Source organism: Montipora capricornis, chromosome 12 (genome assembly GCF_036669925.1).
Source record: "Montipora capricornis isolate CH-2021 chromosome 12, ASM3666992v2, whole genome shotgun sequence".
In the NCBI taxonomy this organism is placed as follows: Eukaryota; Metazoa; Cnidaria; class Anthozoa; order Scleractinia; family Acroporidae; genus Montipora; species Montipora capricornis.
In genome coordinates this window covers 41638445-41665191 of record NC_090894.1, presented here as the reverse complement: position 1 = coordinate 41665191, position 26747 = coordinate 41638445, and the positions used below count along the sequence as shown (strand labels likewise).

The window sequence follows — 26747 nt, the reverse complement described above, 5'->3', positions numbered from 1 at the left end:
GAACGGGTATTCTAAAAATTTGTGACTGCTGTGGAGCCCATCCGTACCACAACAACACTCTCATCTAATTCACTTTTGGTTGAAATAAATACAATTGTTGTAAAAAAATATAAGGGAAAAAAGTCTACCTCCTACACGAGGTGTCTAAGCATTTGCTACCCGTTTCCAACAATAAGGCAAGGGTAAAGGTCGGCGTTAGTTTTAGGTTGGAGTAAATTGCAGCTGTTTCTTTTTACAGGAGGACTGGAGTTTAGAGGACACTTTGTAATGTTAATTGTTTGGCTTCCGAGACACGAATGATGTTGAAGTTGGGGAGAAGAGCAGGGGTACACTTCATGACGCTTATTGAAATCAACTTGCATCTAATTCTAAGAATGGAAGCGAGGCTGCCGGTGACCCTTCTTTGATACAAACCTTTGTGCTTTTCTACTGTTAATGTAGACGAATTAGAACTACAACAACACAATTTACATGATAAAAGCAGTGAGGTCTGTATCAATACAAGATCACCGGCAGCCTCGCAGCCATTCATAGGCTAGGTCACTGAGCAAACAACTGTAAAATGGCCTATTAGAAATCTAAACATCGCTAATTACTTCTAGGGAGAGGGAAGGGAGGGTGAAACACTCACCTGAATCAGTTCTCCCTCAGATATTTCCTCTTCAGTGGTAGTGATTGTTGCTGTACCCAGGGTGGTGGATGACAAGCTCGATGGACTACTGATCGATGGATGCGCAGGCTTAGGTGGCGTCAGTTCCTTGTGATTGACAGATGGTTCCTTGAGTTGACTTGGTCCTTCTGAACTGAAATGTTGTTATTACAGTCTCAATATTTGGGATTATTGCTGTGCATCGAGCATCGCCTTCAAAGATTTTCAAAGGTATTGATTGAAGGAGGCCCAACATCACTAATTAGTTAAAACTAGGATTGGGGTCCCTCCTCTTAAATGAGGAGACCATGGAACGACCTAAGTTTCCTATTGAACAAGGGCCACACCTAGCCTTTGTACAAAGAAGGGGGACTTGAAGCTCTCCAAAAACAGTCAATCTTCATGGCCAAAGCCAAGGTCAAATCGAAAAGGCCAGGCAGCCAACAAAGGCAATGGACATGATCAGTATTGTTTCCTTGATTTATAAGAGTCACTCACAGACCAAAACAATCCCACGATGCCACACTCGTACCGGTCTTCCAAGAATTTTTCTGTAGGATTTCTGGTTGGTTCTGACTTACACGCAACCGCAGTGAATGTTCATATTTTTAACTATATGAATCAAACCATAATTTCAAATTTCTGAGTCTGAGTTTAAACACGAAGACGCACTGCAAAAGGCCTGGTACGTTAGGCATACGCGGGTGATTTGTCAATCAACTGTGGACGAACACAAATCTCCGTGATAATTTGTGCAAATAAAAATGCCGCTAACGGTAATGTGCCCGTAATATGTTAAAAGATGTTATCAGTCGTCCCCAGTCACTTTTCTGGCCTTGGAAATATCTTTTAGGGGCTCCATCCACGTGTTGCTGTTTGTTGATTTGCCATCTTGGATAATCAGTGGTGCTTGAATGGATACGAACAAAAACAGAGAGTGAAGCTACCCCCTTTTACAGTGCGTCTTCGTGACTAAGAGCAGAAACTCCAAGATTCTTTGTTAACTTTCTGGTTAGAAACTAACCGGAGGAAGTTATCCTTGGTGCCTACCAAAAGGAATGGTCCCTATGGACGAAGATGGCAGAGACACAAATACTTACACACTGACTTCTGGCTCAGGTTCAGGTTCCGGCGTTGGAGTTTTCACAATAACTGACGGCGTAGGAGTGGAAACGTTTGTAACCAGAGACACCTCTGGCTCTTGTACAGAAGGCTCGGGTGTTGATAAACTAGACGGTTGGGACTGTGCAGGAGGTGGTGTTGAAATAGGTGTGGCAACTGGCGTGTTTACTTCAGATGCCTAGAGAAGAGACAGCGGCACGTGAAGTGAGGTTTTTACCATACCCGGTGTAAGAATATGATTAAAAAAATCCACATTGTATTTTACATAACTGGTATTTTCTTTTGTTACAGAAAAAACATGGCTTAAAATTCCTTTTTGAGTCTTCTGGAAACGTTATTTAGGAAACTCTTTGTAACTGAAAAGCTCGAACCAATTCCTTATCGAACCCGTTTTCGGTTTACAAAGTGGTGTAGTTTCGTCTAAAATCAAAGTAGTAATGCAGCCCCAAAGCAACCACAAGATCATTTCCAAAACACACTCACATAAAAATGCTATTTCCGGTAGAAATGAACACACCTGGTCACCAGTTTCCTCCTCCTCCTCTTCCGCCACATGCTTCTCCTGCTCGTTTCTGATTGGTTCAAACACCATCTCTTCCTGTTTGCTCTCAGAAGAAGTTGGTTCCTCGCTTGTCACTGAAGGAGTGGGAGTAGGCACCGGAGTTTCCAACACCGCTGACTCGTGGGCACTCTCTTCGGATTCTGGAGGTGTGTACTCAGGGGTAGGGGAAGGGGTTGGATTGGGAGTTTCCCTGGGAGAGGGTGTGCATGATGACTGAACTTCTTCCCTTAAAGATTGCTAAAAATGATGTTGGAAACCAAGTTTTAACACTGTGCATTCACGTAAACATGACTTGTACTACGTACAGTAAACACCCGCGTATAAGAGCAAGTGGATTAAGAACATCAGGCTGAAATTTGGCCAAAATAGCACCATGTAAATAAGAACTGATTCAGCCTGATAAACAAAACATGTTCTTAATATAAAGAAAACTAATGGTATGAGAATGATGAAACAGTAAAGTGACTCATATCCACGTAATATGGTGTTAGAGACTATCACAAACTCTAAAATCTATCACAGAAAAGTATTGTATGTTAAGAACATTTTAAGAACATTTTCAGGATCATTTCTTACTAAGCCTCCCTTAAATAAGAACAAGATCAGCCTGAAACTTGAAATCAGCGTTCTTATATGCGGGTGTTTACTGTATTCCTATTCTGCTAGGTATTACCGCGAGGTTTGATACGAAGACAAACAGCAGAGATAGGCAAGACGGTAAGCAAACCATGGTTCCATAAGAGGCGATCTCCAAGGGGGATTGAAAAATAAGGGAGCGTTGATATTGAATTTACACTTGGGAAAAAGCTATCACAGAAAAGAAGGAAAACACAAATCATTTTTGGGACTCAGGCAGCTACTTCATCCATTCTAAAAATCCACTTTGCTTCGCCTTGTGCCTTTAAACCCGATAAAAAGTTGCTTCTCGTTTAACGAGAGGTGTTGAATAGTGGCTGTCTTTGTTGAACGAAGTCGATGAAACAAGGTATTCAGAAAATTTCCTTTCTAACGACGCACTTCATCTTGAAAACAACATCATTTCGAATCACCTCAATTTAAAATATAACTCTAAGAGTGGCTTCCTTTCGCACCTAATTGCATACCACACGCGAAGCCATTGGTAGCAAGGTGCACCGAATATGGATGGATGAACCATACAAGAAACAGCAGAGGACTACCGAAAAGCCAGAACCAGCTAAAGGACATCACATTCAACTTACCCTAGAGGAAAGCCGCCTGGCCCTGGGCTTTGGGTGACCGAGTACCGTGGAAACATTTTCTGCTATTACTTCCCGAATTAAGTTGGTGACAAGATCACGATCCACAGGTAACCCAGCATCAACAAATAGTTGAATCCCACCAAGTCCTATAGTGGCAGCTGGGCCAGAGAATAAAAATACAATAAAGTGTCTTTACCAACCAATTAGATCATGACACCTATCATAAAATTCACCAATACTTTACGAGGTGCAGAATTTAGGTCTTTGTGTAATATATCCCAATAGAAACCCAAAACGTTCAAATGTTAACACTTCTTAGTATTTTGCATCATAAGGACCGCTCTGTACAATCTCGTCCCCACCGTCCGCTTTTCTTTTGAAAAGCGGACGGTGGGGACGAGATTGCGCCCTGTAATAATTATTTAGATACTAACTACTTATTAACCGAAAGCGAAGTCTTTCTCAAACTGAGACCTTGCCGTATTGACAGAGCGACAGCAAACAACTTATCGAGAGAGCCTTTGTCTTTACAAAGATTCTGAATATCAAGATAGACTCTAGATCGGCGCTGCATTAAATGTACTTGAAAGAGCTATTGAAACAGTATCAAAAAGAACTCACCGAGCATGTCAGCATCCTCATCTTCAGGCTCTGATGCAGTGCTACTCTCAAGGATCGCCTGCGGCCTTGTGAGGGTGGTGGGGTCAGGCACAGGTTGGTTCATTTCACTCACAATACGTGCAAGGAGTTCCTGTTCAATCCTGTCGACAAAAATTCACGCGTCCTTTAAATGTACAAGTGAAGTAAATTTGGAAGATGTCCTTTTTTCGATGATGACCCACGGATACTCGGAAAAAATCCGACAGCTCCATTGCAGGAGACGAAACAAGGACCTTCCAATAGTTCGGATGTTCTTCCACTCAAATTTTAAAGGCAAATTTATCACCGTCAGAAAGATTTATAAGCTGACCTTTCGAGCGTTAGCCCTTCGTCAGAGGTATTCTGAGTCGCTCAAACGAAGTACAATTTTTATTTGCTCGTGTAGACGAAAAAATTTGGCCAATTTTTATGTGACAAACAAGAAGTTGTCAAATACAAAAATTACTCTTGTAGACGACTCGTCACATAAAGTGTGGCAAATATCCCGCCTGTGTGAGCACCATAGGCTACTTAAGAAAATACCATAATACTCTTTGTTTGTCCGCCCAAATTTTGCATAAGCATTGTTTCCAGTTTCTCGTGGGACAGTCTATGTTCCCAAGAGAAAACAACAATGCTTATGCAAATTTAAGGGGGACAAACAAAGAGTATTATGGTATTTTCCGAAGTGGCCTATTCACTACTCGCACAATCCCATAATACACCTCTATTACCCCCAAAACTTTTGCATAACCATTGTTTGCAATTTCTCCTGGGACATGAAAATGTCCCAAGCGAAGTCGAAAACAATGCCTATGCAGATTTTTGGGGGGTAAAAGAGGTATATTATGGGATTTGTGCAAGCAGTGAATTGTCAAAATTATTCATTCTTGCAAATGCAATAAAGGGAACGGTGAACGAAGTGTAATTGTATTTCTCGGTAAAACCTAATTTTGACATTCGCCACTTCAGTCCTAGTTTGTCACACGAACCTACAATGAGCGACAAAAGTAGTTGCTACACTGTACTGGAAATACTACAATTGTGAAAAATTCATGTCTATGTGTAGGGTTAGGGTTAGTCTGGGCGATAAAAACAACAAGATTTTTTGGGGGGGAGGGGGTTAGATGTAAAGATCAAGGGGGTGAATATGTTCAGCATTAGTAAAAAAAGGGTGAGTGTCTCAACCCTTTTGTCGTTTATTATTAAAGGTCTAAGCTCCGGCGAATCTCCCGCAGCTCCGTACATAATCTAAACCAGGAATCAGAAGGTTATGGGTTTCACTTCTGTAAGGAGCAAGGAATTTCTTACCAGTGTGCCTGTACCACAACAGAAAACGCATCGTTCAACAACAACGCCACAAAACAATGATATCATTGGTTAAAAGAGCATAAATAATCGTGCTACACGTGCAGCACCGATTTTAGAAAATATGTTTGCAGTCCTCTGCGTAACGACGACGTGACACAGGGTTCGTACACTTTTTCAGACCAAAAATTCAAGGACTTTTCAACGACTTTCAAGGGCCAGATTTTGAAATTTGAAGGACGTCTTTTTTATGGAAGTCGAAGAATTTACCCACGGAAATTGTCTGACAGTACAATTCTTGCTCATTTTCCATAACGTACATGAGTCAAAATAATGCAAAGGCACTGGTAACTATTCTCGACACCACAGCTCGTCGCGTTTGTATGACATGACTTAAGTGGCTGATTATTTTTACCGAAGTTTTCAAAGATTAAAACTGGGGGTCAGAAAAACTTCAAGGACTTTCAAGGACCAGGGTTGAAGAGCAGAGATTTTCAAGGACTTTCAAGGCCTTGAAAATGTACTCTCAAAATTCAAGGGTTTTCAAGACGCGTACGAACCCTGGTGACATCACCAAATTTGAGGTTTTGACGACAACGCGAGCATGCAATAAAGAATCTTTCCCTCTCTCTTTTCACTCTGAAACCGCTCGAACCAATACATTTCTAGGATATTTCGCCCATATTGTAGGATGTGAACGAGTTGGAATAATCGCGAAAAATGTATGATAGAGCAACGTTATATTTTGAGATAACGTTTTCGTCGACGTCGCCGTCGTAGTTCCTAAGGTCCCTAATATCAATGCTGACCGTGTTGTCAAGGGAATCTTACCATTCCAAGGCCCTATCTTGCAGAGCTTCAACTTGGCAAGTCTCAGCCTCTAAAACTCCGCCTGATTGTTGTACAGAGACTGGGGGATGAACTGGCGGAAAGGGAGGGCCGCTGTATGGTTGCTCCGGCAAACCACTGAAGCCCTCCAATGTAAGAGGATGCTGAGGAGTGGGTATCCTGTGCTGTTGATCATCATCGTCATCGGTATCACCCTCCACCTCTGGAGGAACCTGAGACAAAAGACACAAAAGCGTAAGACAATATGAAACCTTTTATTACATTTAATCAGCATAGGACACAGCTCTGTTGTGTTTAGAATTAGGCTTCATTGTTTTTACGAAAGAGAGAAATGATCCTCGTACTTAACTAGATGACCTCTGCAATGGCGGCGCAATGCTCTACCAACTAAGCTTAAATTATCCAGATAATTGCGAGGATCATTTCTCTCTTTCGTCTATAGCCCGCATTTCAAATAAATACACTCCTTTCGTTACGTCCTTTCACGGGAATACATGAGCCCAATAAATTGACCTGCTCCCAACTGAGTGGCTCCATAGCTCAGTTGGTAGAGCATTGCACCGGCATCACAGAGGTCATAGGTTCCAATCCCGTTGGAGCCACCTGAATTTTTTTGGTTTCTAAAAGAGACAGTTGCTTCAATTGTCCAGTTAAATGCGAGGATCCCTTTTACACTTCGTCTATAAACCGCACTTCATTGTTTCTCTTGCATGTATTTTTGTGCCCAATTGTTTCCTGAACCAATAAGGAAAGGAATTTTAGTCGTTCTTGCGCTGGAGCACTAACTGGGGACACTGTAAACTGAAATTAACAATTAACACAAATAAAGTCAACTGTTGCTTTTTGAGGAGAGGGGAAAACCGAACTAACGGTAGTCAGAGAAAAATATCTCAGTGCAGAGTAGAGAACCAACAAACTCAACCTACATATGACGCAGAGTCAAGAAATCGAAGCCATGCAGGCCACATTGGTGGGAGGCGAGTGCTCTCACCACCGCGCCAATGTAACTGTTTCGCACAAAGAATCGTTTTCTTTCCTTTCAGTGTAGCTTCAGTAGCTTTAAAAGGTGGAGGGGGAGGGGGGGGGGGGAGAGTAAAATGAGTGCAACGTCAGGTTTGTCAGTTGAATTACTTTTTTACTTTGCAACTGAACCAAATAGCAACCCGGAGATTGGCATTTTTGACGACAAACCTGTTGTTCATCTTTTTCCTGAGGCCCAGTCTCCGTCACAGCCAGGAAATTCCTAAATTCCTGGTATTCAGAGTCATCAGGCCTAGAAAGAGGAGCTGGAATATCCTGAAGAAAAAACACAATGTCGTAAGTTTAAGTTTGGTTTTCACTGATCGAGTATTGTTTCACTGTTGGCATAGTCAAGATCTTTGTTCAAAATTTTTGCCTCATTTGCATATTAGGTGCATCATTATTGAATTGATAGACCAAGGAATCGGCGTTTTTTTCCTGAAAATCCAAACCCGGTATCCTATTAAAGATGATGGCATGGGCTCATTCGAGCTTTTTCCACAAAGTAAAATTTCAAATTTTGAACGCCATTTTCTCGCTGATTACAAAAATAAACAGAACTGCGCAAAGCCCACAGATCTTCGCTTACAGATACACTGTTCTCTAAAGCTATCGATTTGAATAGGGGAATCTCTGTTTGCAATTTTTTCCTCATTAGCATAGAGCGGTTTTCAATTGAGAGTCGAAATTAATTAGCGAATTACTTTGGCTTATAATTACTTCACTAAGTGATTGGTTCAAAGTTGTCGCGCCACTTTTTCCATCAACCAGAAGTGAAACCAAAACCAATCGTGGCTCGCGCGTGCACACTTTCCCGCGCTTTGTGTCGGCTAAGTGTAATTACCTCGAGTTTTGATTGGTTTACTGGATTGTCTCCGTTCTTTTTGATTGGTCAAAGTAATTACTCTGGCTTTGGTTTTACGACACTCGATTGAAACTCGCTCTATGTCCATCATTATCAAATTGATCGACCAAGAAATCGGCGTTGAAATCGTCTGTCTCTGAAAATTCCAGCCAAATATTCCAGATAAGATTAAATTTTACAAAGAATGTAAAGGTCAGACATACTGACTTATTCTGATAGCATGGGCTCAGTAGCGCCTGTGCCCCTCTGTGAACTATCAGTTTTTGATGACTATTTTTCGCTGATTGCCAGAATCGTAAGAATTGCACCAAGCCCGCAGATAACTCTTTTTCATTGCAATTTTCTAATGGATCAGTAGTCAGGGCATCCAGCTTGACCGTGCAAGGTTGTAGTATCAAATCCCTCCGGGGACTAGTATTTCGGAGTTCCAATTAATGTTCATCATCTACTTTCAATAATAAATCAGCTACCATTTATAAAAGTGGTACATGTTACATTTCATGTATGGTAAACTATTACAGCTTTGTTCAGTTCGACTCACATTGATATGAGGCACACTTGAAGAATACGATGCACTTTCTGAGAAACTGTCAATGTCCACAGTGGGCAAAACCTGTGATTCAAAAAAGAAGAGATCGCTGTCGCAAATTTCCGTTCCGTAAATGGTCGTTGCCATTTGGACAATACTCAGAACTATTTTCACATTGTTAAGTTTGTTGTTTGCAAATGTGCAAAAAAAAATGCTTAATCTAGGACTAGATTAGCAGCGTATGTCACTTAACGAATTTTGAAAAAAACTTCCAAAAAACACTTCGAAAAAGTTTAATGAACGGTATCGAACTCGATTTAATAGCTGAAGAGCAAACGCACTTAACCACTCCACTTCCTAGATAACCACTCCAAAAATTGCAAATTTAAAGTATTTAAATGAAGCTAACCCTGACAATTCATAAAAAGGCTTGGTTACTAAGAATGGCATCGACTGTCAAAAATGGCAACTAACGTTCACGAAACGGAAATTAGCATCGCTCTCATAGCCATAGGTTTACACTCCTACCAGGTTGACAATCGGACATGGTTTCATGTGTCTCTGGTTTAAAGAATAATCAATTAGCCAATATCAAATATACCATAATACTCTTCCAAATTGGCATAAGCATGATTTCCCGTGTTTCTCTTGGGACAATTTTCCCTAGAGAAAACAAAAACTATGCTTATTCAAAATTTGGGTGGTCAAACAAAAAGTAGCATGATATTTTCCGCTTTGGCCAATTAGCCAATATCAAAAATACCATAATACTCTTTGTTTGTCCACCCAAATTCGCATAAGCATGGTTTCTCGTGTTCAATTGTCCCTAGAGAAAACAAAAACTATGCTTATTCAAAATTTGGGTGGTCAAACAATAAGTATTATGGTATTTTCCGCTTCGGCCAATAGACCACTTTCGATACATTAGAATAGGCCATTTTCGAAATATCAAATATTCAGCTTGATAGTGAGGCAGTGTGGACAAAAACAAAAGAAAAACGTTGGAATGAATATGAAAAATATTTACATATCATCCATTTCCTTTGTCTTTGGTCTCTAAACCTCTCTTTCAAGCTGAATTTTAATACATCGAAAAAGGCATATTCAGCTTGGCAGTGAGGCTTTGAGGACACAAACAAAGGAAACTGAATGAAAATGTTTATTCATTTATTTTGCTTGTGTCCTCTAAGCCTCACTATCGAGCTGAATTTTAATATATCGAAAGTGGTCTATTAGCCACTATCAAAAATACCATAATGGTCTTTGTTTGTCCCTCCAAAATTTTCCCTCATAAATTTTCTCTTGGGACTTATAATGGTCAGAGAAACCGGAAATCTTGGAGGGACAAACAAAGAGTATTATGGTATTTTTGATATTGGCTAATACCACCTGCAAAGATGTAAGTCAGGACCCGAGGTTTCCACACTCGTGCTCGTAGGGAGGCTAAGCAAAAACAACAAAAACGCCACTTCACAATATAACAGCGCAATCATAAGAATTCTAGCGATCAGTCCATCTTGTTCACGTTATACAAAACGGCCTAACTATCATATAACGGTATTTGTACGAACGCTTTTAAAGCAAAGGTCAAAATGAACGGTTCATTGTCGTATGCTCAAGTTGTCGTTTAGTAGAGTACGTCAACGAAATGTACTAAAACGCGTGCTGCACGTGCAGCGCATCCATTTTAACCTCTTTTAACCAATGATATTCTTTTGCTGTGCCGTTGTCGTTAATTCAACTCCCTATTAGGTACTATGGACTTTACGATTTACGACGGCGACGTCAACGAAAACGTCACCTCAAAATATAACTTTGCACTATCGTAAGTTTCTCGCGGTTAGGCCATCTCGATCGCGTCGTACAATGTGGGCGAAATTTCGTAACAATAAATTGGTACAAACGGTTTTAGAGTAAAAATAGAGAATGAAATGTACCAATTTTTGCGCTCGCGTTGTCGTCAAAACCTCAAATTTGGTGATTTCACGTCGTTGTTGTGCAGAGCACCGCACGTTTATGTGCTAAAATGCGTGGCGCACGTGCAGCACGATTATTTTTCCTCTTTTAGCCAATGATATTGTTGTTTCGTGGCGTTGTTGTTGAACGATGCGTTTTCTGTTGTGGTACAGGCACACTGGTAAGAAATTCCTTGCTCCTTACAGTTGACGCAAGGAAGCAAGAAAAAACATATTAGACAGTAGAAAAAACGAGCAAATGAAACGGATAAAAAACTTTGTCACTTTTCATAGGACAAAGAAAGTCTCACGTGTCTGAAGAGACCATTTTACAGTTCTGTACTCAGTTACCAGGCCTTTGGATAAAAGCGAGGCTAGAGTCGACCTTGCTTTTATTCACTACTTGCACAAATCCCATAATACACCTCTTCTACCCCCCAAAAATCTACATAGCCATTGTTTTTGACTTCTTTTGGGACATTTTCATGTCCCAGGAGAAATTGGAAATGCAAAAGTCTTGGGGGGCAATAGAGGTGTATTTTGGGATTGTGCAAGTAGTGAATAGAAACCTCATTACAGTAAAATCAGTATTCGTTTATACCCGCTTAAGAGGGTATAAACGAGTACTGATTTCACTATGTCGACAATGGTTTATGAATCGACACAAAATACAATACAATACATACTTAATTGACCGCTCCCCATAGGGGCTTTTCAGGGCCAATGAAACACAACGAAACGACAGAACAGAACAACAACAACTATTAAGAATCCCAACTGGCTGGAGGCATACCAGTTGGCTATTTACAAGTGTGGCTGGGAAGTTGGACCAGGGACTCCCAGGATCAAATTCAACGAGTGGTCAGAGCTGGTCTTGAACCCGGCATCTCCGGATCTCAAGGCAAGCGCCCTAACCACTGGGCCACACTGCCTCCTCAAAACAGAAGTGAACAACATATTTGAAGAAGGGAAAGTTAACTGCAAGAAAAAAACATTCAGTTTTTCAACTTAACTTATTTTTTAACCTATTGAACTCTCTTATCACAGATAATAGGGAACTTAAGCAACGACAACGGCGACGGCAACGAGAACGTCACAAATTTGCATATTTAGTAGGCAAAAACAATAGCTTTGTTCGCCCTGCACGTGTGTTTTTCACTTTTGTCCATTTCATTGCCGTCGTCGGCAAAACTACAACGTGAAATAGCCAAATTTTAGGTTTTATGGAAAACGTCATTACTTGAGGATAAATTTTCATTTTCTGCCCTAAATTGAGCGCCGTTCCTACCAGCGTCATTTTTGAGTAACTACCACACCCCCGCCATATTAAAAAAGTCGAAATATTAACGAAGCGATTACAATAACGCGAATTTATATTTTGAGATGAAGTTCTCGTTGCCGTCGCCGTTGTCGTTGCTTAAGCTCCCTATTAGTTATGCATTGCAAAATCGCGTTGTGAGCTTGGGTTGCCTGTGGTGCAACCTTTGACTACGCAGCAGAGACGAGGAGATGAAAGATCCAGGAGGTGAACGAGGCTGTTATAATCAACACCCTTTTGGTCTATTCCTCTTCTCGTCTGGTTTATTTAAGTTTTCTGTTTCTGCCACAAAGGGAAGGTGCGTGGCGTGACACCTTAAAAGACAGCAGTGAACATAACTAAACTCCTTACCTGTACTGCTAAGGAGCTTTTCTTTTTCTTAGCTGATGATTTCTTGTGACGCTTGTGCTGATGAGCTGTTTCGTCTGCCAGTTCCTTATCGTACACAGTAATTACTGCAACGTTTGACCGTGCAAGCTTACTGGGTTTCACAGGACTGGGGGTAAGTAACTGAGCCTCGTATTCGTCAGAGGACTTGGCACTCTCAGGGGTTGGACTCTCTGCTTTAACTTGGGATATAACTGAGAAAAAAAAAAAGCAGAGTAACTGAAGAGCCTGCTTCAGTACCATAAAACGAATGGGGAGTATTAAAAATGGCGAATGTTAAGTCAGTACAATAGGTTTATTAAATGGCTACTGTTTCTGGCCGATATAACGCGCGCTCTGATTGGCTAAGAGAAGCTAAGCGCTAGGGCATTATTCTCCCGTAATGCCCACCGGCCGATAAAGGATTATGCAAATTAGTTTCGTCTTCTTTAGAACTGTTCTGTTAGCCATATCACAAACAACTTAATGACCTCAACCATTCGGTCGTTACAACAAAATCTCTAAGCCTCGGCCTAGCTGTATTGGCCTCGCTGTCGCTCGGTCAATACAACAGGGACTCCGTCATTTTGCTGTAACGACCTCACTCTCGGTTATTAAGTAGTTATTAATAAAAACAAACAATCGTTCCGCACGTGCGGCATGCATTTTGGTACATTTCTTTGTTGTACTCTAACACACGACGTCACTAAATAGCTCAAATTAGGGACCTTAAGCAAGGCCCACGACGACGGCCGCACGAGAACGTTGTCTAAAAATATTATTTCCAGTTGCTATGACGATTTTGCGATTACTCCAAGTCACTCGGTTTGGAAAGTGTGAGTACACATTACAAGATTTAAATTGGTGAGAGCGGTGTGGATATTTAGAGAGAAACTTTACAATTCATCGTCAGGTGCTCTCGTCCTCCACATAACCTCAAGTTTGATCATTTCACGTCGTTGTCAAGACAAGGGTTGTTTACCACTTACAAGCAGAAACCGGTTGGTAGTAGGTTTGTTCAAATGGTAAGCAAAAAACTCCCGAATGGGAAATTTAGTTGGGATAGGCGTGTACCATTTGCAAAATTCGTTCACGTTTACCGAGAGAGTGTGATGGAGGGAGGCAAAATCATCGAGGAATGCAAATAGTAAACACGTTTTCCGTTTGGGAATCTTGGACTAGCTTTCGAGAAATCCCGTTTTCTCCGGAAATTTTCCGTTTGGGAAGACCAAAATAGGCTTATCATTTACACTCCAACCGAAATTTCCGGATCAAGTTTTTTGGTAAATGGTAAACAACCGAGAACGGCAAAGGTATGTATCAAAATGTTAAACGCACGTGCATGGCGTGCACAATCACTGTTTTTGCTAATTAAACCTATTATTATGTGTGTGGTGTTCTCGTAACCGCCATTCTTGCTTAAGGGGCTGTTTACATGGATGTAGGAAGATCCTAGCGCTAGGAAGATCCTAGAAGGCGAAACAACTTTTCGTTTGGTTTACATGCAGAAATTTCTGTCTAGGTGGAAGTGGAGAATGAAACCAAGATGGCGGGCGAGAACAACAAACACGTAATTCGGATGTATTCGGATAAATTCGCATGCCTTCGATTCGCAGCGTTTTCGACATTGCTGTCGATCGATTGCTCGTTACTTTCCACTGTGTCTCTCGCTTGGGTGGTGAAACAAAACTGGTCCTGAATATTGTCGGCGGTCATCAGAATCATTAGAATCGTCCTGTGGCAACGCCAGACGAAATTGTCGACCTTTGGTAGCTGGATACCGTGAACACCCGGCCGCCGCCATGTTTGTTTTTTTGTCCCTAGTACCAGGAACTTCCGAACGAAGGCAGTTTACATGGTGCTAGGATCTTCCTAGCGCTAGGATCATCCCTCCTCTCAGATAGGATGATCCTAGCGGTAGGATGATCCTAGCACTGGGGCCAAATACAACCCTTCACATGTAAACTGAAAGCTGAAAACATACCGCGCTCGGATGATCCTAGTGCTAGGATGATCCCAGCGCTAGGATCATCCTCTTTCCATGTAAACGGGCCCTAAGCTCCCTATTAAGGTTTAGATGACAACATTTATCTACAAGAGTGAATCTTTTACGAAAGACTCCTGGTTCGTACCAATCGTCTTCGCCGTGAGTATTGTACGAGGTGAACAATACGAAATAATTCCGAAATACTGATAATAGCGCATTTTAAGAACGTTTGTTGACGCAGCCGTCGCCGCCACATAAATCCGCTTCGTGAGCATATTACTTTGGAATGCGGGATAATGAGAGGGAAAGGGAAGAGCGAAGAGGAGTGGACCATGTTTACGAAAAATACAATTCTGCCACAAAAATGTCCGAAAAGTTGGGTGCGCGTTTCAATCAAGTCGTTTCATTGGGGAGCAAACTTTGAAGGCAAAACGTACTCGATTGTTTCTCGGAGATTAGAGAGGCTGTTTTGACTTTCCTCCGATCCGTGTACTGAGCCATAATGTAGCTTGAATGAGTCTGGCCCGTAAAACAGCTTAATTCAGAGCTGACCGAACTACCGATGTTAAAACGTCAATTTAACACTTACCCCAGATTTAAAGTTATGCAGGGGTAAGTAGTGATAGAACGGAAGATCTGAATGTATTCTTACAACGGCGGGCGGTAGACAACTTGACTTGTTAAATGAACGCGAGTTGGATAGCCAACAAGGTGAGCGCCGAGTTGGCTGTAAACAATTTCAAATCCAAAAGGCGTACTCATTACTGTTCTCGACTATTACATTTAATTCAACTTTGAACTACTTCAACTTTACAACACGACTGGAAGTTGTTCCCATTTTACAAAACGACCGGTTCAATCAGTTTCTATGTAAGGTCATAGGGTCTGTGAGCTGATGACTGATATTCAACTGAATGAGCCAATCAGGGACCGGTTGCTCGAAGCCTGGATTGCGCTAACTGTTGGTTAAGAGGTATCAAATCCTATAGGTTTCCATGGTATTTAACGCTGGTTTGTGCTAACCTAACCATGCTTCGAGCAATCCGGGCCAGGGGCCCGTTTCTCGAAAGTCCCGAAAACTTTTCGGGCCCGAAAAGCCATTTGTGAAATTGCCAACCGCTTGTTTTGGAAAGCCGATCTTTTAACATGTTTTCAAGGCAACAAAAAGAAAAATAACTGTGAAGTTTGAGGTATTAAATTCTCTCCGTTCTTGAGATACAAAGGGAATTGTGACACCCGAAAACGGCCCGTAAAGTTTCGGGACTTTTGAGAAACGGGCCCCAGAACGCTAAAAAAACACAATATCCAAGATGGCAAATGAAATAAAGTAGGTTAATAACCCTTTTGTGTGTAAAATACAGAAAGGCCATTGACCCTCTTGCATAATGAATGAGTTTTAGTATAATCGTTTGAAGCGATCCCGTGTTTCTAACAAATCAGTGTAGAATATCAAAAAGCAACTTTAACAAAGTTTACCTTGAATTTCACTGGTACTTGGCGCTCCATGAGTGGCAATAGGAAGCCGCAAGGCAGGATTTGTCTTGGGCTTACCAAGGGGGATAGCCATCGGCACCAACTGTCCTTCCATTGGCGCTACACCCCTAGCCTCCTCAGGGACAAAGTGAGGTAAATCAACTCGAGGATGAAAATAATACTGTGCGGCATTGTCTCCATGCCTAGCTGTTTGACCGGAAGGATTAGACAAAGCCTTTGATGCATCCCTTTTATTCTTTCTGGGTTCAACCACTTCTTTTTCAGGGCTACTTGTTGCATCCTGTAAAACAGGTTTCCTGACATCTTGTAAAGCAGGTTTACTGACTGTTCCTCTGCCACCTTTCATCAGTCCTTCCACAATAGCTGCAGTCTTAGGATTTACTGGAGACTGATAGTGCAGATACGGTGCCTTCGAAGTTGTTCTGTGTGGATGATAGGGCTGCCGGCCATAAACGCTTGACAGGTAGACCTGTGATTGTGCTGGTGTCACTGAGACAGGTCGCTTCGGAGGGGCTTGGGTCTTTAACTACAAAGGAATACTCAATTCAGGAAAGCAAGGATGGCACAGTTGTGAGAGTACTCGCCTCCCACCAATGTGGCCTGGGTTCGAATCCCAGACTTGGGGTCAAATAAGGGTTCAGTTTGTTGGTTCTCTACTCTTCACCAAGAACTTTTTCTCTGTGTACTCCGGTTTTCCCCTCTCCCCAAAAAACAACCTACGATATGATAGGAGTTGATTTGATTTGATTTTTGTAGAGAGTCACTCAATTAGTACAAGAGTGGTCTACTAATTGCGGAGTCCAGGAATCAAAGTATGGTGAGTTTCAGTCAGTGCCGAAAAACCAAAACCAAAGTAATTACTTTGGCCAATCACAAAGGACGGAGACAATCTCGAAGTTATTACACGTAGCCGACACAAAGCGCGGGAAAATGTGCACGCGCGAGCCACGATTGGTTTTGGTTTCACTTCTGATTGGTTGAAAAAGTGGCACGAGAACTTTGAACCAATCACTGAGTGAAGTAATGCAAAACCAAAACAATTCGCAAATTATTTTCCGACACCCAATTGACAACCGCTCTAAAGCGACCAATCAAATAATGATGTGGGAGAAAAACCGGAGAAAAATATCTCGGTGCAGAGAAGAGAACCAACAAAGTCAACGCACATGTGACGTTGAGTCTGGGAATCGAATCTGAGCCACATTGTATCAAGCGTTAAATGCTTCTACCATAACAAAATACATAAGATCAAACACATCACATCATAAGTAGTTAAAGAAACTTCGGTTCTTTTCAAAAGATATTTTAGGAGAGACATACAGCTAAATCAGAAACCCATAAGAGTTGAAACGTGTAACGGGCGTTCACAGCTTCCGAATATTCAGTGCGAACTGATTGGTTGAATGTTTCAGTGCTAAGTACCATATTTGGAAACCCCTCGCTCTTGTTGTTCCAAATATGGTACTTAGCAAATCGAATATTCAGAAGCTTGTTTCCCAACACACAAGGGGCCGTTACACGTTTCAACCCTTATGGGTTTCTGGCTAAATGAAATAGAAAACGGCAATTCAAAATGAATTTTAAAAGTGCCCCTGTGAAAAAAAAAACTTTTTTTTTTGGAGATTGACTTTTATTCGGACGCCGTTTACTTTGAGTGTAAGTTTCGGATTTCACTGTCCGCCAGTTACTCACGTTCAAAACTGCCCGATTCGACCTCAGAAGGTTGGATCCAGGGGAAAATGACGTCATTTACTCACTAGCTTCAAATTTCAGCGTGTGAATGCAGCTTATTATATATGCAAAACGCGAGTTTAAAAGTCTGAAAGCCCAAAAATTCCCGTGCTGCATATTAATTCTGCGGCGTACACACGCATTGCATTCTTAAACTATTTTGACAGTGAAAATAGGGTAAAGACTTGTTTCCATATCTCAAAGTGCCCTTGGACGTGAGGTGCCTGGGAATGAAATTAAATCACTGGAATCGGTCAGTGTAAAATGCAGACTGAGATTATAATGTAACTGTTGAAAAAGCCCAAACCCCTTAGAAATGCTAAATTTCAGTTAAAATAAACAGGTGTCTTTTTTTAATCAAGGCTTAAAACTTTGGTCGCTTAGTGTTTCGTTAAGATAGTCTGTAAATCCAAAGAAAAATAAGAATTGATTTTTTGGTCACAGTGGCACTTAAAGAATACGCGAAATCATTAGATTTTTATAAATTGCGGAAACAGACATGAAACAAAAGTTACAAGGCTCATTGTAGCCTGCAGTGCAGGCGTATTTTGGGCGCGCGAGTGCACATTTTCGTATTAGGCCACCATCTTTCTAAGATTTGGTAACTGTGGAAGATTGGGGCGAGGAAATATTTGCTGAGGGAGTAGGCGTTTATCCCGGTCAAGCATCTAATCACAATCCAAGATGGCGGCATCGAAAACCTGGGTTATCAAGCGTTCCGCGCCAAAATAACGCCTGCACTGCAGGCTAGGCTCATTGTAGCTAGCACCCTGCGAGCAGAGCCTCCTTTTGTCTTTTTCTTTACTGAGGAGGAGAAAAGTAGGCTGTGCCCGAATCGCGTCAACTCTTTGAAGCCGCCGTAGCCCGAGCTTCTGGACTAGTCAATCTTGTTTTCTCTCGTCAAACCGGTTATTCCAGTGCGAGCGTCCCTTTAGTGACAAAACCGATGGTTATAATTGAGCCCGCTGTACCATGAAAAACCAAGATGGCGGCGAGATCTGGCATATTAGACTTGGGTTCCAGACTGTATCCTGGCAACATGCAGCGCATATTCAATAAAGATCTTACTCGATTCATGCAGAGCCTTTCTCGAGAACGCTAAAATCGAGCAAGCAAAAGAAAGGCTCTGCTTGCAGGGTGTGTAGCTAGAAACAAGCAACTAAAGTAATTGGAAGCAAGCCCCCAAAATCCAGGGTGGAACGGGATTTGAACCCATGATCGCGCGATTGCGATGCCCTTGCTATACCAAGTAAACTATCAAACTCAATCGCGATCTCCAGTTGTATTACAGAAGAGGAAAATGAAATGACTTTAGCTATATAAATTTGATAAATTTGACTTGTGGACATAAATTAATAAATAAATATCTGGCTTGCTAATCGCCCTGTCTTACAGTCTGAGGCTGAATTGTTAAGGACGCAGCTCTACGAGGTCGGGCCGAAGGAGCTGTGCAGCCGGGTAGGCACTCGGCCCCAGAACAGGAACCATGCATGTCCTCAAAGCACAGCACCACAGCCAGATGGAATAAGATGGAAGTCGATTTTGCAGAGGGAAAATCCTTACTGCCCAAAATAATGAAATAGACATGAAATAAAATTTAGAAAGACTATCGCAGTCAAATAAGCGAGCTGCTTACATAGAGTGACGTTCAGATGACCTTGAAAAATAAACGTGCAAAACATTTAATTGGCTCATCGAACAAAAACAAACGACCGCGAATTTTCATTGGCGTAGCGAACGCGGATGCAAATAACGCCATCTGTCCGTCGAACTTTCTGGAAAGCGATTGGCATTTCGCTTTGACGTCATTTGAAATGCAGTAATGTGATTGGGCAATCAAACTATTTACTGCCCATATTAGGAGTCTCCTTGGCGGGAATAAGGAGAAGCTTTGTATTAATCTTGCCAAACATTGGTCCTTGAAACAAATTGCGAAACCTTTTTCAAGGTCATACGAAAGTCGCTTTAACTTCGACGACCTTTCATTTTCAACACATTTTTAAAATCAATTCAACCTCACTGATGTTACTATCATGTCAATGTTACCTTGCCTTTCTTTTCAGCCAATTTCTGAGAAAGATTTTCTTTGCCTGATGGTTTCCTTGGTCCTTTATTCCTTGAAACTTGATTTGGTGCCCGCTGTTCTTGTTTTCTTGGTCCTGGAAAAATAGTCTTCCGAGGCTGAGATGTTGGCTTTTTTGCAAGAAGCAAATCCTTCTTTTCCTCTGCAGCTCCAGTAGTCTCCTGATTTAATTCTCTCTGGCGAAGAATTTTAATACACCTTCAGTGTTAGTCATTCGAAAAACGATGTTCAGAAATCAGCTAAATAAATCGAGGCCTGTGCTACCATGATTCCCAGGTTAAAACTGGGGTTAGATACGGGCGGGATCTTGTGATGTGATCCTACAAGGGAATGGTTGGTGGATCCTGGATTTGCTACACTGGCCTCAAAGACAATCTCTCTAGGGATCTCATCTACAGTCATGCAGGATCGACACATCACCCGATGTAGGGATTCACTCAACTGGGATCAATTTTCTTCCACTTATAATTTCGTCTCATGAGCACAAGCTTATCGTTTTCTAGTCAATCCTCCGATCAGCACTGAATAGAGCAGTTTTCAATTGTGTCGAAAGTAAATAGCGAATTGCATTGGCTCTGCATTACTTCACTAAGTGATTGACTCAAAGTTTCTGCGCCACTTTTTCAACCAATCAGAACTGAAAACAATACCAATCGTGGCTCGCGCGTGCACATTTTCCCGCTCTTTGTGTCGGCTTCACTGGCGAAAAATGTCTGCGCATGAGTCGCGCGATATGCCACGTGACGCGTTTCCGGGACTATCATTGGCTCTCGTGAAAATAACACTCCCGAGAAGAACAGAATAATGGCTGCCGTTTGAGAATCGGTATCTTGTTGGTTTTCGTTCTTTTTAGAGCGATCAAGGCTAGTTTTAACGCCAGTTTCAAGTGGAATGTATTCTTAGAGAACGTCTATGTTGTGTAAGTCGTTTGAAAGTCCAATCCAACCAGCATCCTCGGAAAATTTGCTCCTGGAAAATTTTATTTCGTGGGAAAAGAGCTGCGAAACAGGTGAGTTTTTTGCGCAATTTTTAATGTGGAAAGTTTGTTGCCGTTGCCACCGGGTACAAAAAGTTACTGTAATGTGCAGAAAGGAGGATTCCTAAGGTTTCCGTTCATGTGTGAATTGGCTTGTACCAGGTGGCAGGGAAATGGCAATATTGTTCAACGTAAAGATTATTTTTTTCTGCGTTACACCTTACGATCGGCACCTCTACACGAATGATCAATGATTCGATCAGATATGAATTTGATTTTGAATGTGATTGTCTCATTGGGAACGTAACCCTAGTATCAAATATTTTAAATAGCTGCTTTTAAGGTCATTTATATTCCCTTTTCTGGTGAAGGTCTAAGTTATTATACTTTTTAGCAGTCACAACTCAACGATCCTTGCGTTCAAGTAGTTACCAAGTTATGGATTTGCAATCAATTTGAGTTTAAAATCAAAATCAAATCCATGTTAGTTAAAATAATGTTTGGAAGAACAAAAGTGTAGGTACAGATGTATATAGGTATCTATAGATTGAGCTTTTTTTTACTATTGTTTTCTGGAAGCATTAATGATGTAATTTTGGTTTTAGGGGACTGTCATGTGTTGTTGGATCAAGGAAATTCTGTTTTGAGTCAAGTATGGTTGACAGTGGATAGTTGTTTGTGAAAAGGCTGAAAGGAAGCTTTATTGCCTTGGACTTTTTTGGTTACACCCCACATGTTTGTTCTTTTCTTACATGGCAAAATTTATTAATGTATTATGTGATTTGGAGCTGCAGCTAGAAACAGTGTTCCATGCATAAGGTCTCATTGGGGTTGATGGCAGTAAAATAATTTTGGTAAAAAATATGTTTAGAGTTTTTATCATAACTTCTCATCTTGGTCCTGCTGGACTTCAAACACGCTCTACCATTTTGCACAAGGAACTTGTCAATCAACCGTTACCTTTTGGTGTATATTTGCAATATGATATTTTTGGATAGCAGTTGATTTATTTTTCTTATCCCTTATGTTTAAGATATCCTATGTCTGTCACATAGTTAGTTTAAAGCTTTTATTTCCTGTAGTGTATCTTTATTATAGTTAGCACATGACGCCACAAGCATGTGTTATTGCTTTAATATTGATTGTGTTTGAATAAAGGATATTGTTGTCTTGTCTTGTAGATAATGCAAAACAGCCTCAGTTGTATTTGCATTATTTCTGAATGTTACTTTTAAAGGGCAAACTATTAAAATGTGTACAAAGTTTGTAGGAGTTCAGGAAAAATATTCAAAATATTCATTGATTTGAAGTTCCTGAAGCAGGTAAATCTTGAAGAGTTTACGCAACCATATTTGGAATATACGGCATTTCTTTTTGGGAATGTTCAAGTCCACAGAATTCATTTTCTTTATGTTCAGAAGTACTGTAAGACCGTTGACTCCATGGGGTTCCCCATTGACGAGTAAAATCGTCTGGTGTTAGACAGAGCAAAATACTCTGACTAATCATCACCTCCACCATTGCTATACAACGGCTTTGGCTTTTAGAACAAAGTATCAAAGTTGAAGCTGGTGGCTCAAGGAGTAAACTTTGCAAAAAAAATAGGTTAAAAATACTTTTATGGTATTTGAGTATTTTTGTAGAACAAATTTGCATAATATCGTTAAAGTCATTAAATCAATGAGAATCCAAACATGAGGATGCTTTTTGCTCAGGAGGGGTCTTTTTTTTTTTTTTAAACAACCCTTAAAGGTAACAGAATCTTGTTTTCTGGATGTAGGCTAAAGAAATCTGACCCCTTAGGGAAACCAGTTCTAAATTGACAAATGACTGGCATTTTATAATTCATAAGTAAAAGCTACTTGCTCGCTTACCAAATTTTTCTACAGTTCCATTAATTCATTTTTCAGATTGATAGCCTTAAATGTACTGGGGCAACTCTGCCAGTTGTTTGGTCTCAGTATCATAAGCAGTACCCCCTTGGGGTAGTTTGTACACTTCTCCACCATTGTTTACCCTATCCAGGGATTAAAGCAAGGATGGAAATTGATTACAGCTTAAATAAATTGGACCACTTTTTTTACTTCTTACACTTACTGCATGAAACTTTAATTTATTCATCCTTTGAAATGGTAGGAATGCTTATTATTATTTACAGCAATTGCTCAATTGCTAAAAATTCATTGCATCTAATGTTGAAATATGTTTTACATATGAGTTTTAAGTATTTATGAGTCAATGAGTCATGAGTCAATGAGTTAGTGCAGTTACCCTAACCCATAAAATAAAACCTAAAATTTCAGAGAGTGCTTAGGCCTAATCACTGAAACGAGGGCTTAGGCTTGATCAATAAATTATTGCTATATTGACTGTGAGTCTCATTGACTCATGACTCATTGACTAATTGACTCATAAATCATGGGACCTCTTTACATATGGAAAGGTAACAGGAGTTATTTCTGTGAAGTCTTATCCAGAAAACTGCAACATGGGATTATGTCCCTTTCAAATGTAGCTTTGTATGCTTTTGCTCGATGTCTTTGAACGATTATTACGCAAATATGAAGTTATGCTTTTTCTAAAAGTTAAATCTAATGCAAGGGGATTAAAATTATTGAAGCAGCTGTGTTGCAACCAGAGTCCGCAAAGAGAGGTTAGATAATTTGTTGTACTGGAAGTACTTAGTAGGCCAGCGTGCAATTTGTGAAAAGTTTTGGAAGGTGGCACTGAATCACCTTCAACAAGTTTTCTAAAGTTTGAAAATACCTAATTTTATATCCTCCTGCTGTTTTATTGCTGGAAGATAAAATCAATTCCTGATAAGTATTTTTGTTGTCACATTAACCCATTACAATGTGGTGAAAGCGTATTATTAGCCGTGTAGTAATATTTTATTACAGTAAAATTCTCCCTGCTAGTAAGCTGGACTTCTGAATCAAATATTGTTGTTTTGGCTATTCAGAGTTAACCTAATATATGTTTATTTCTATAATTTGGAGGAAACCAAACAATTGGCATTTTGCTTGGAACAACTATAACAAAATATAATTGCAACTAAAAGGTTTCCTTCTAGTGTACTCAGTATGAAGTGCTATATGACAATGTTATTATTACTGCTAAATTCACTTTAAAATTTATTTTTGAACGACTGAAATACATTTCTTAATTTTCCCCTCGGTCGTAATAAACTTTCCGCTATGGACCACTTGAATGGCAATTTTAACAACTTAATTTTGAAAAAAAAGCGAAAATCTTAACATTTCCTGTTAGATGCGGGACCCCGCGGAAACAGTGTGTAACTATTTAGTTGGAAGAGAAACCATTTGGAAATTTAGTGGTTATTTTTTGTTCCACTTTTAAAAGATAAACGCATGAATTGAAATCAAGATGGTAATCCATTAGCTGGTAAGCTCCACAAACGAATTTCCACTCGAACACTAGCAACGGAGACTCGCGTTGACCTTGAAATTTTTAAAGAAATTTCCCTCGTTGGCTTAAAAGAGAATCTCGCTGGCATAGAAACGCACTATGCAGTCAACATTCGTCCGTTTTACTGGCCTGAAAAAGGGTCTTTTTTTGTCGACGGAGCTCTAATAAAATTGATCTAATAAACATCGAATGGCAGCCATGTTTGATTTGAGGTATTGAAGTCACATGACAAGGCCTCGACCAATCAGACATTTTTCGCCAGTGAATGTGTCGGCTGCGAGTAATTACTTCGAGTTTTGATTCGTTTATTGGATTGTCTCCCTCCTTTTTGATTGGTCAAAGTAATTACTTTGGTTTTGGTCTTACAACACTCGATTCAAACTCGCTCTATTGAAAGTACATTAAATAATCAGTTACCTCTTGAAATTTGAGCTTAATATACCATGTAATCTTTGTACATTTTACAAAGAATGCATGGGCTCGTAAGTGCTTCTTGTTACCACATGATAATTATTGACAGTTTTTGAAGGCCAATGTAGTTCTGATTATCATACCACAGAGTTCCTTTAAAGCTTTGAAACCAATTTGTGTATAGGACGACGCCTTTTAGCAACAAATTTGTATGTTAATTAGACGTAATGTAAACAATGTCATTTCCCTGTAGTGTGCTTAATCCTTTAAGTGCAATTATGTCCGAAGACGCTGAACTCATTAATAATATAGTTATCTAGTTCATTTTCTTTACTAACGGAGGCAGTGAAAACATTTCTCACACTAATGAAATTTTTGAAGCTTGTACTTTGACTGCATTGAAGTATTTAGGATAAAATAGCTAGCAATGTTTCTTTTAATTCATTTATAACTTGTTACTTCAGAGATTGATTTTGTACGCAAGGAAATTACAACCTCAACAGATCAAGTGGCTTTTTTATTTTGATCAAAGCACAAAGTACACTCTGGGATTATCATTATCGCTCTTAATACTTGACAAAAAGTGTTCTTTTACTCAATCACTTTCACAATAAAAAGAGTTGAATGTGGGTTTGTACCTGCACAGTTGCAGAGATTTCTCCTATTCTTTTATCCACTTCTCGTCTTATCCTGATCATCTCATCAAACTCACTAGAAAGTGAGCAAAGGCACAATTGATTTTCCTTTAGCTGTTTCTGTATAGCCAGTATATGAAACATATTCACTTTAACATATTTACTGAATCACCACCAGGTGTTATCAGCCTGGACCGGGTAACCTGAAACACCAGCGTTAAATACCGTGGAAACCGATAGGTTTTGATACCTCTTAACCAAGTGTTAGCGCTAACCAGGCTTCGAGTAACTGGCCCCTGGGTGAGATTTGGTTAGGGAAAAAAAAAGTACCTCGAAAAAAAGCCTCAGATAATGGATGGGATATGTCCAAGCCAATAATTCGAAAACCACGGCACAAAGGCGTGATGTGTGGTTGTGACGAACACAAAATGACAGCACTCCCTACGCAGAGAAGATCTAGCATAATTTTTAAACATTGTCCGTTGAAGTTCGTATAATTTCTAACCATGAAATTGGATTTATTGCATCCATAACAAGGCAAAACAAAATATCAAAAATTCCTAGTTGGAAGTCACTACGACAATGTTCCTTCAGGAAGAAATGCTTATCTATCAGTTTTAAATCTCCAGGCATTTCATTTTACAGGGACACTGTCATGCAAAATATGCTGTCTTTAGGTCAAAACTGGGTTTAAAGTGTAAATTACTACTTTAGCTCGCAGGCACAGCATTCCTACAACCCACTGACGAGATATGAAATGATATCTTTTGCACAAAGAGCTATTCGTATTTAATTTTTGCCAACTTTCTGCGGACACCATTTCCAAACTTGAAAAAACTGGCAAGTTTTTTGAAACTTTCAACCCATTTCCATCCTTTCCATCCATGATGCAAATAACAAAGAAGAGCTTCAGTGCACTTTATTTGTTATTGGCAACAAAACTGGACCATTATATTTTGGTCTTGATTGATGCAAAGACCTATTTTGGTGTTTTGAAGTTTGACTGAAATAGCATGACACTGCGCCTTTAACAAAGCCAATTGACTTTACCTGAGAACAACATGTAGGATGCTTTGCATTGTTATCAACTTTGACAAAGACAACCAACTATATAAAACATGAAATGACCAATAAATGACTTGAGTCCCAGGTATGAACACTTTTGAATAGTAAAAAAAAAACGGTCTGGATAGCTGATCATATTCCCCCTAATAGTTGACACAAAGACAACCAACTACATAAAACACGAAATGACCAATAAATGACTTGAGTCCCAGGTATGAACACTTTTGAATAGTAAAAAAAACGGTCTGGATAGCTGATCATATTCCCCCTAATAGTTGACACTTACAGGGGGTTTTCACGTCACGTCGTTGTCGCCATGTTGGTGGACGAAAACAAAAGATCTCTCATTACATGTAGCTCCTTTTGTTCGTCCACCAACAATATTGTACATTGAATCATTGTTATCTGCGTCTCTAAAGATTGGTTGCAAACCACCTATTGACCGCACAAATAAAAAATAAAGGAGGATGTTAAAAACAAAATGTTTTTAGATCAATTACCCCGACAGTGGTGCTACGTTATCCACCAGGTTGT

General features: G+C 40.2%; 1 protein-coding gene across 2 annotated transcripts in view; it reads right to left on the bottom strand.

Moving 5' to 3' along the window:
- The window catches only part of LOC138026672 (TALPID3 protein-like), an 84312-nt gene that overhangs the window by 7891 nt on the left and 49674 nt on the right, over positions 1–26747 (bottom strand). For both annotated transcript variants that reach the window (XM_068874111.1, XM_068874112.1), the window contains exons 14-26: positions 26714–26747; positions 25152–25224; positions 19661–19873; positions 15866–16409; positions 12388–12617; positions 8776–8847; positions 7541–7645; positions 6332–6561; positions 4175–4314; positions 3554–3711; positions 2289–2570; positions 1750–1949; positions 632–803 (exon numbers count right to left, since the gene is read on the bottom strand). The exon at positions 26714–26747 is cut by the window's right edge and continues 132 nt beyond it. In XM_068874111.1, coding sequence (XP_068730212.1) covers positions 632–803; positions 1750–1949; positions 2289–2570; positions 3554–3711; positions 4175–4314; positions 6332–6561; positions 7541–7645; positions 8776–8847; positions 12388–12617; positions 15866–16409; positions 19661–19873; positions 25152–25224; positions 26714–26747 — 2453 coding nt within the window. The remainder of the gene's footprint in view (positions 1–631; positions 804–1749; positions 1950–2288; positions 2571–3553; positions 3712–4174; positions 4315–6331; positions 6562–7540; positions 7646–8775; positions 8848–12387; positions 12618–15865; positions 16410–19660; positions 19874–25151; positions 25225–26713) is intronic.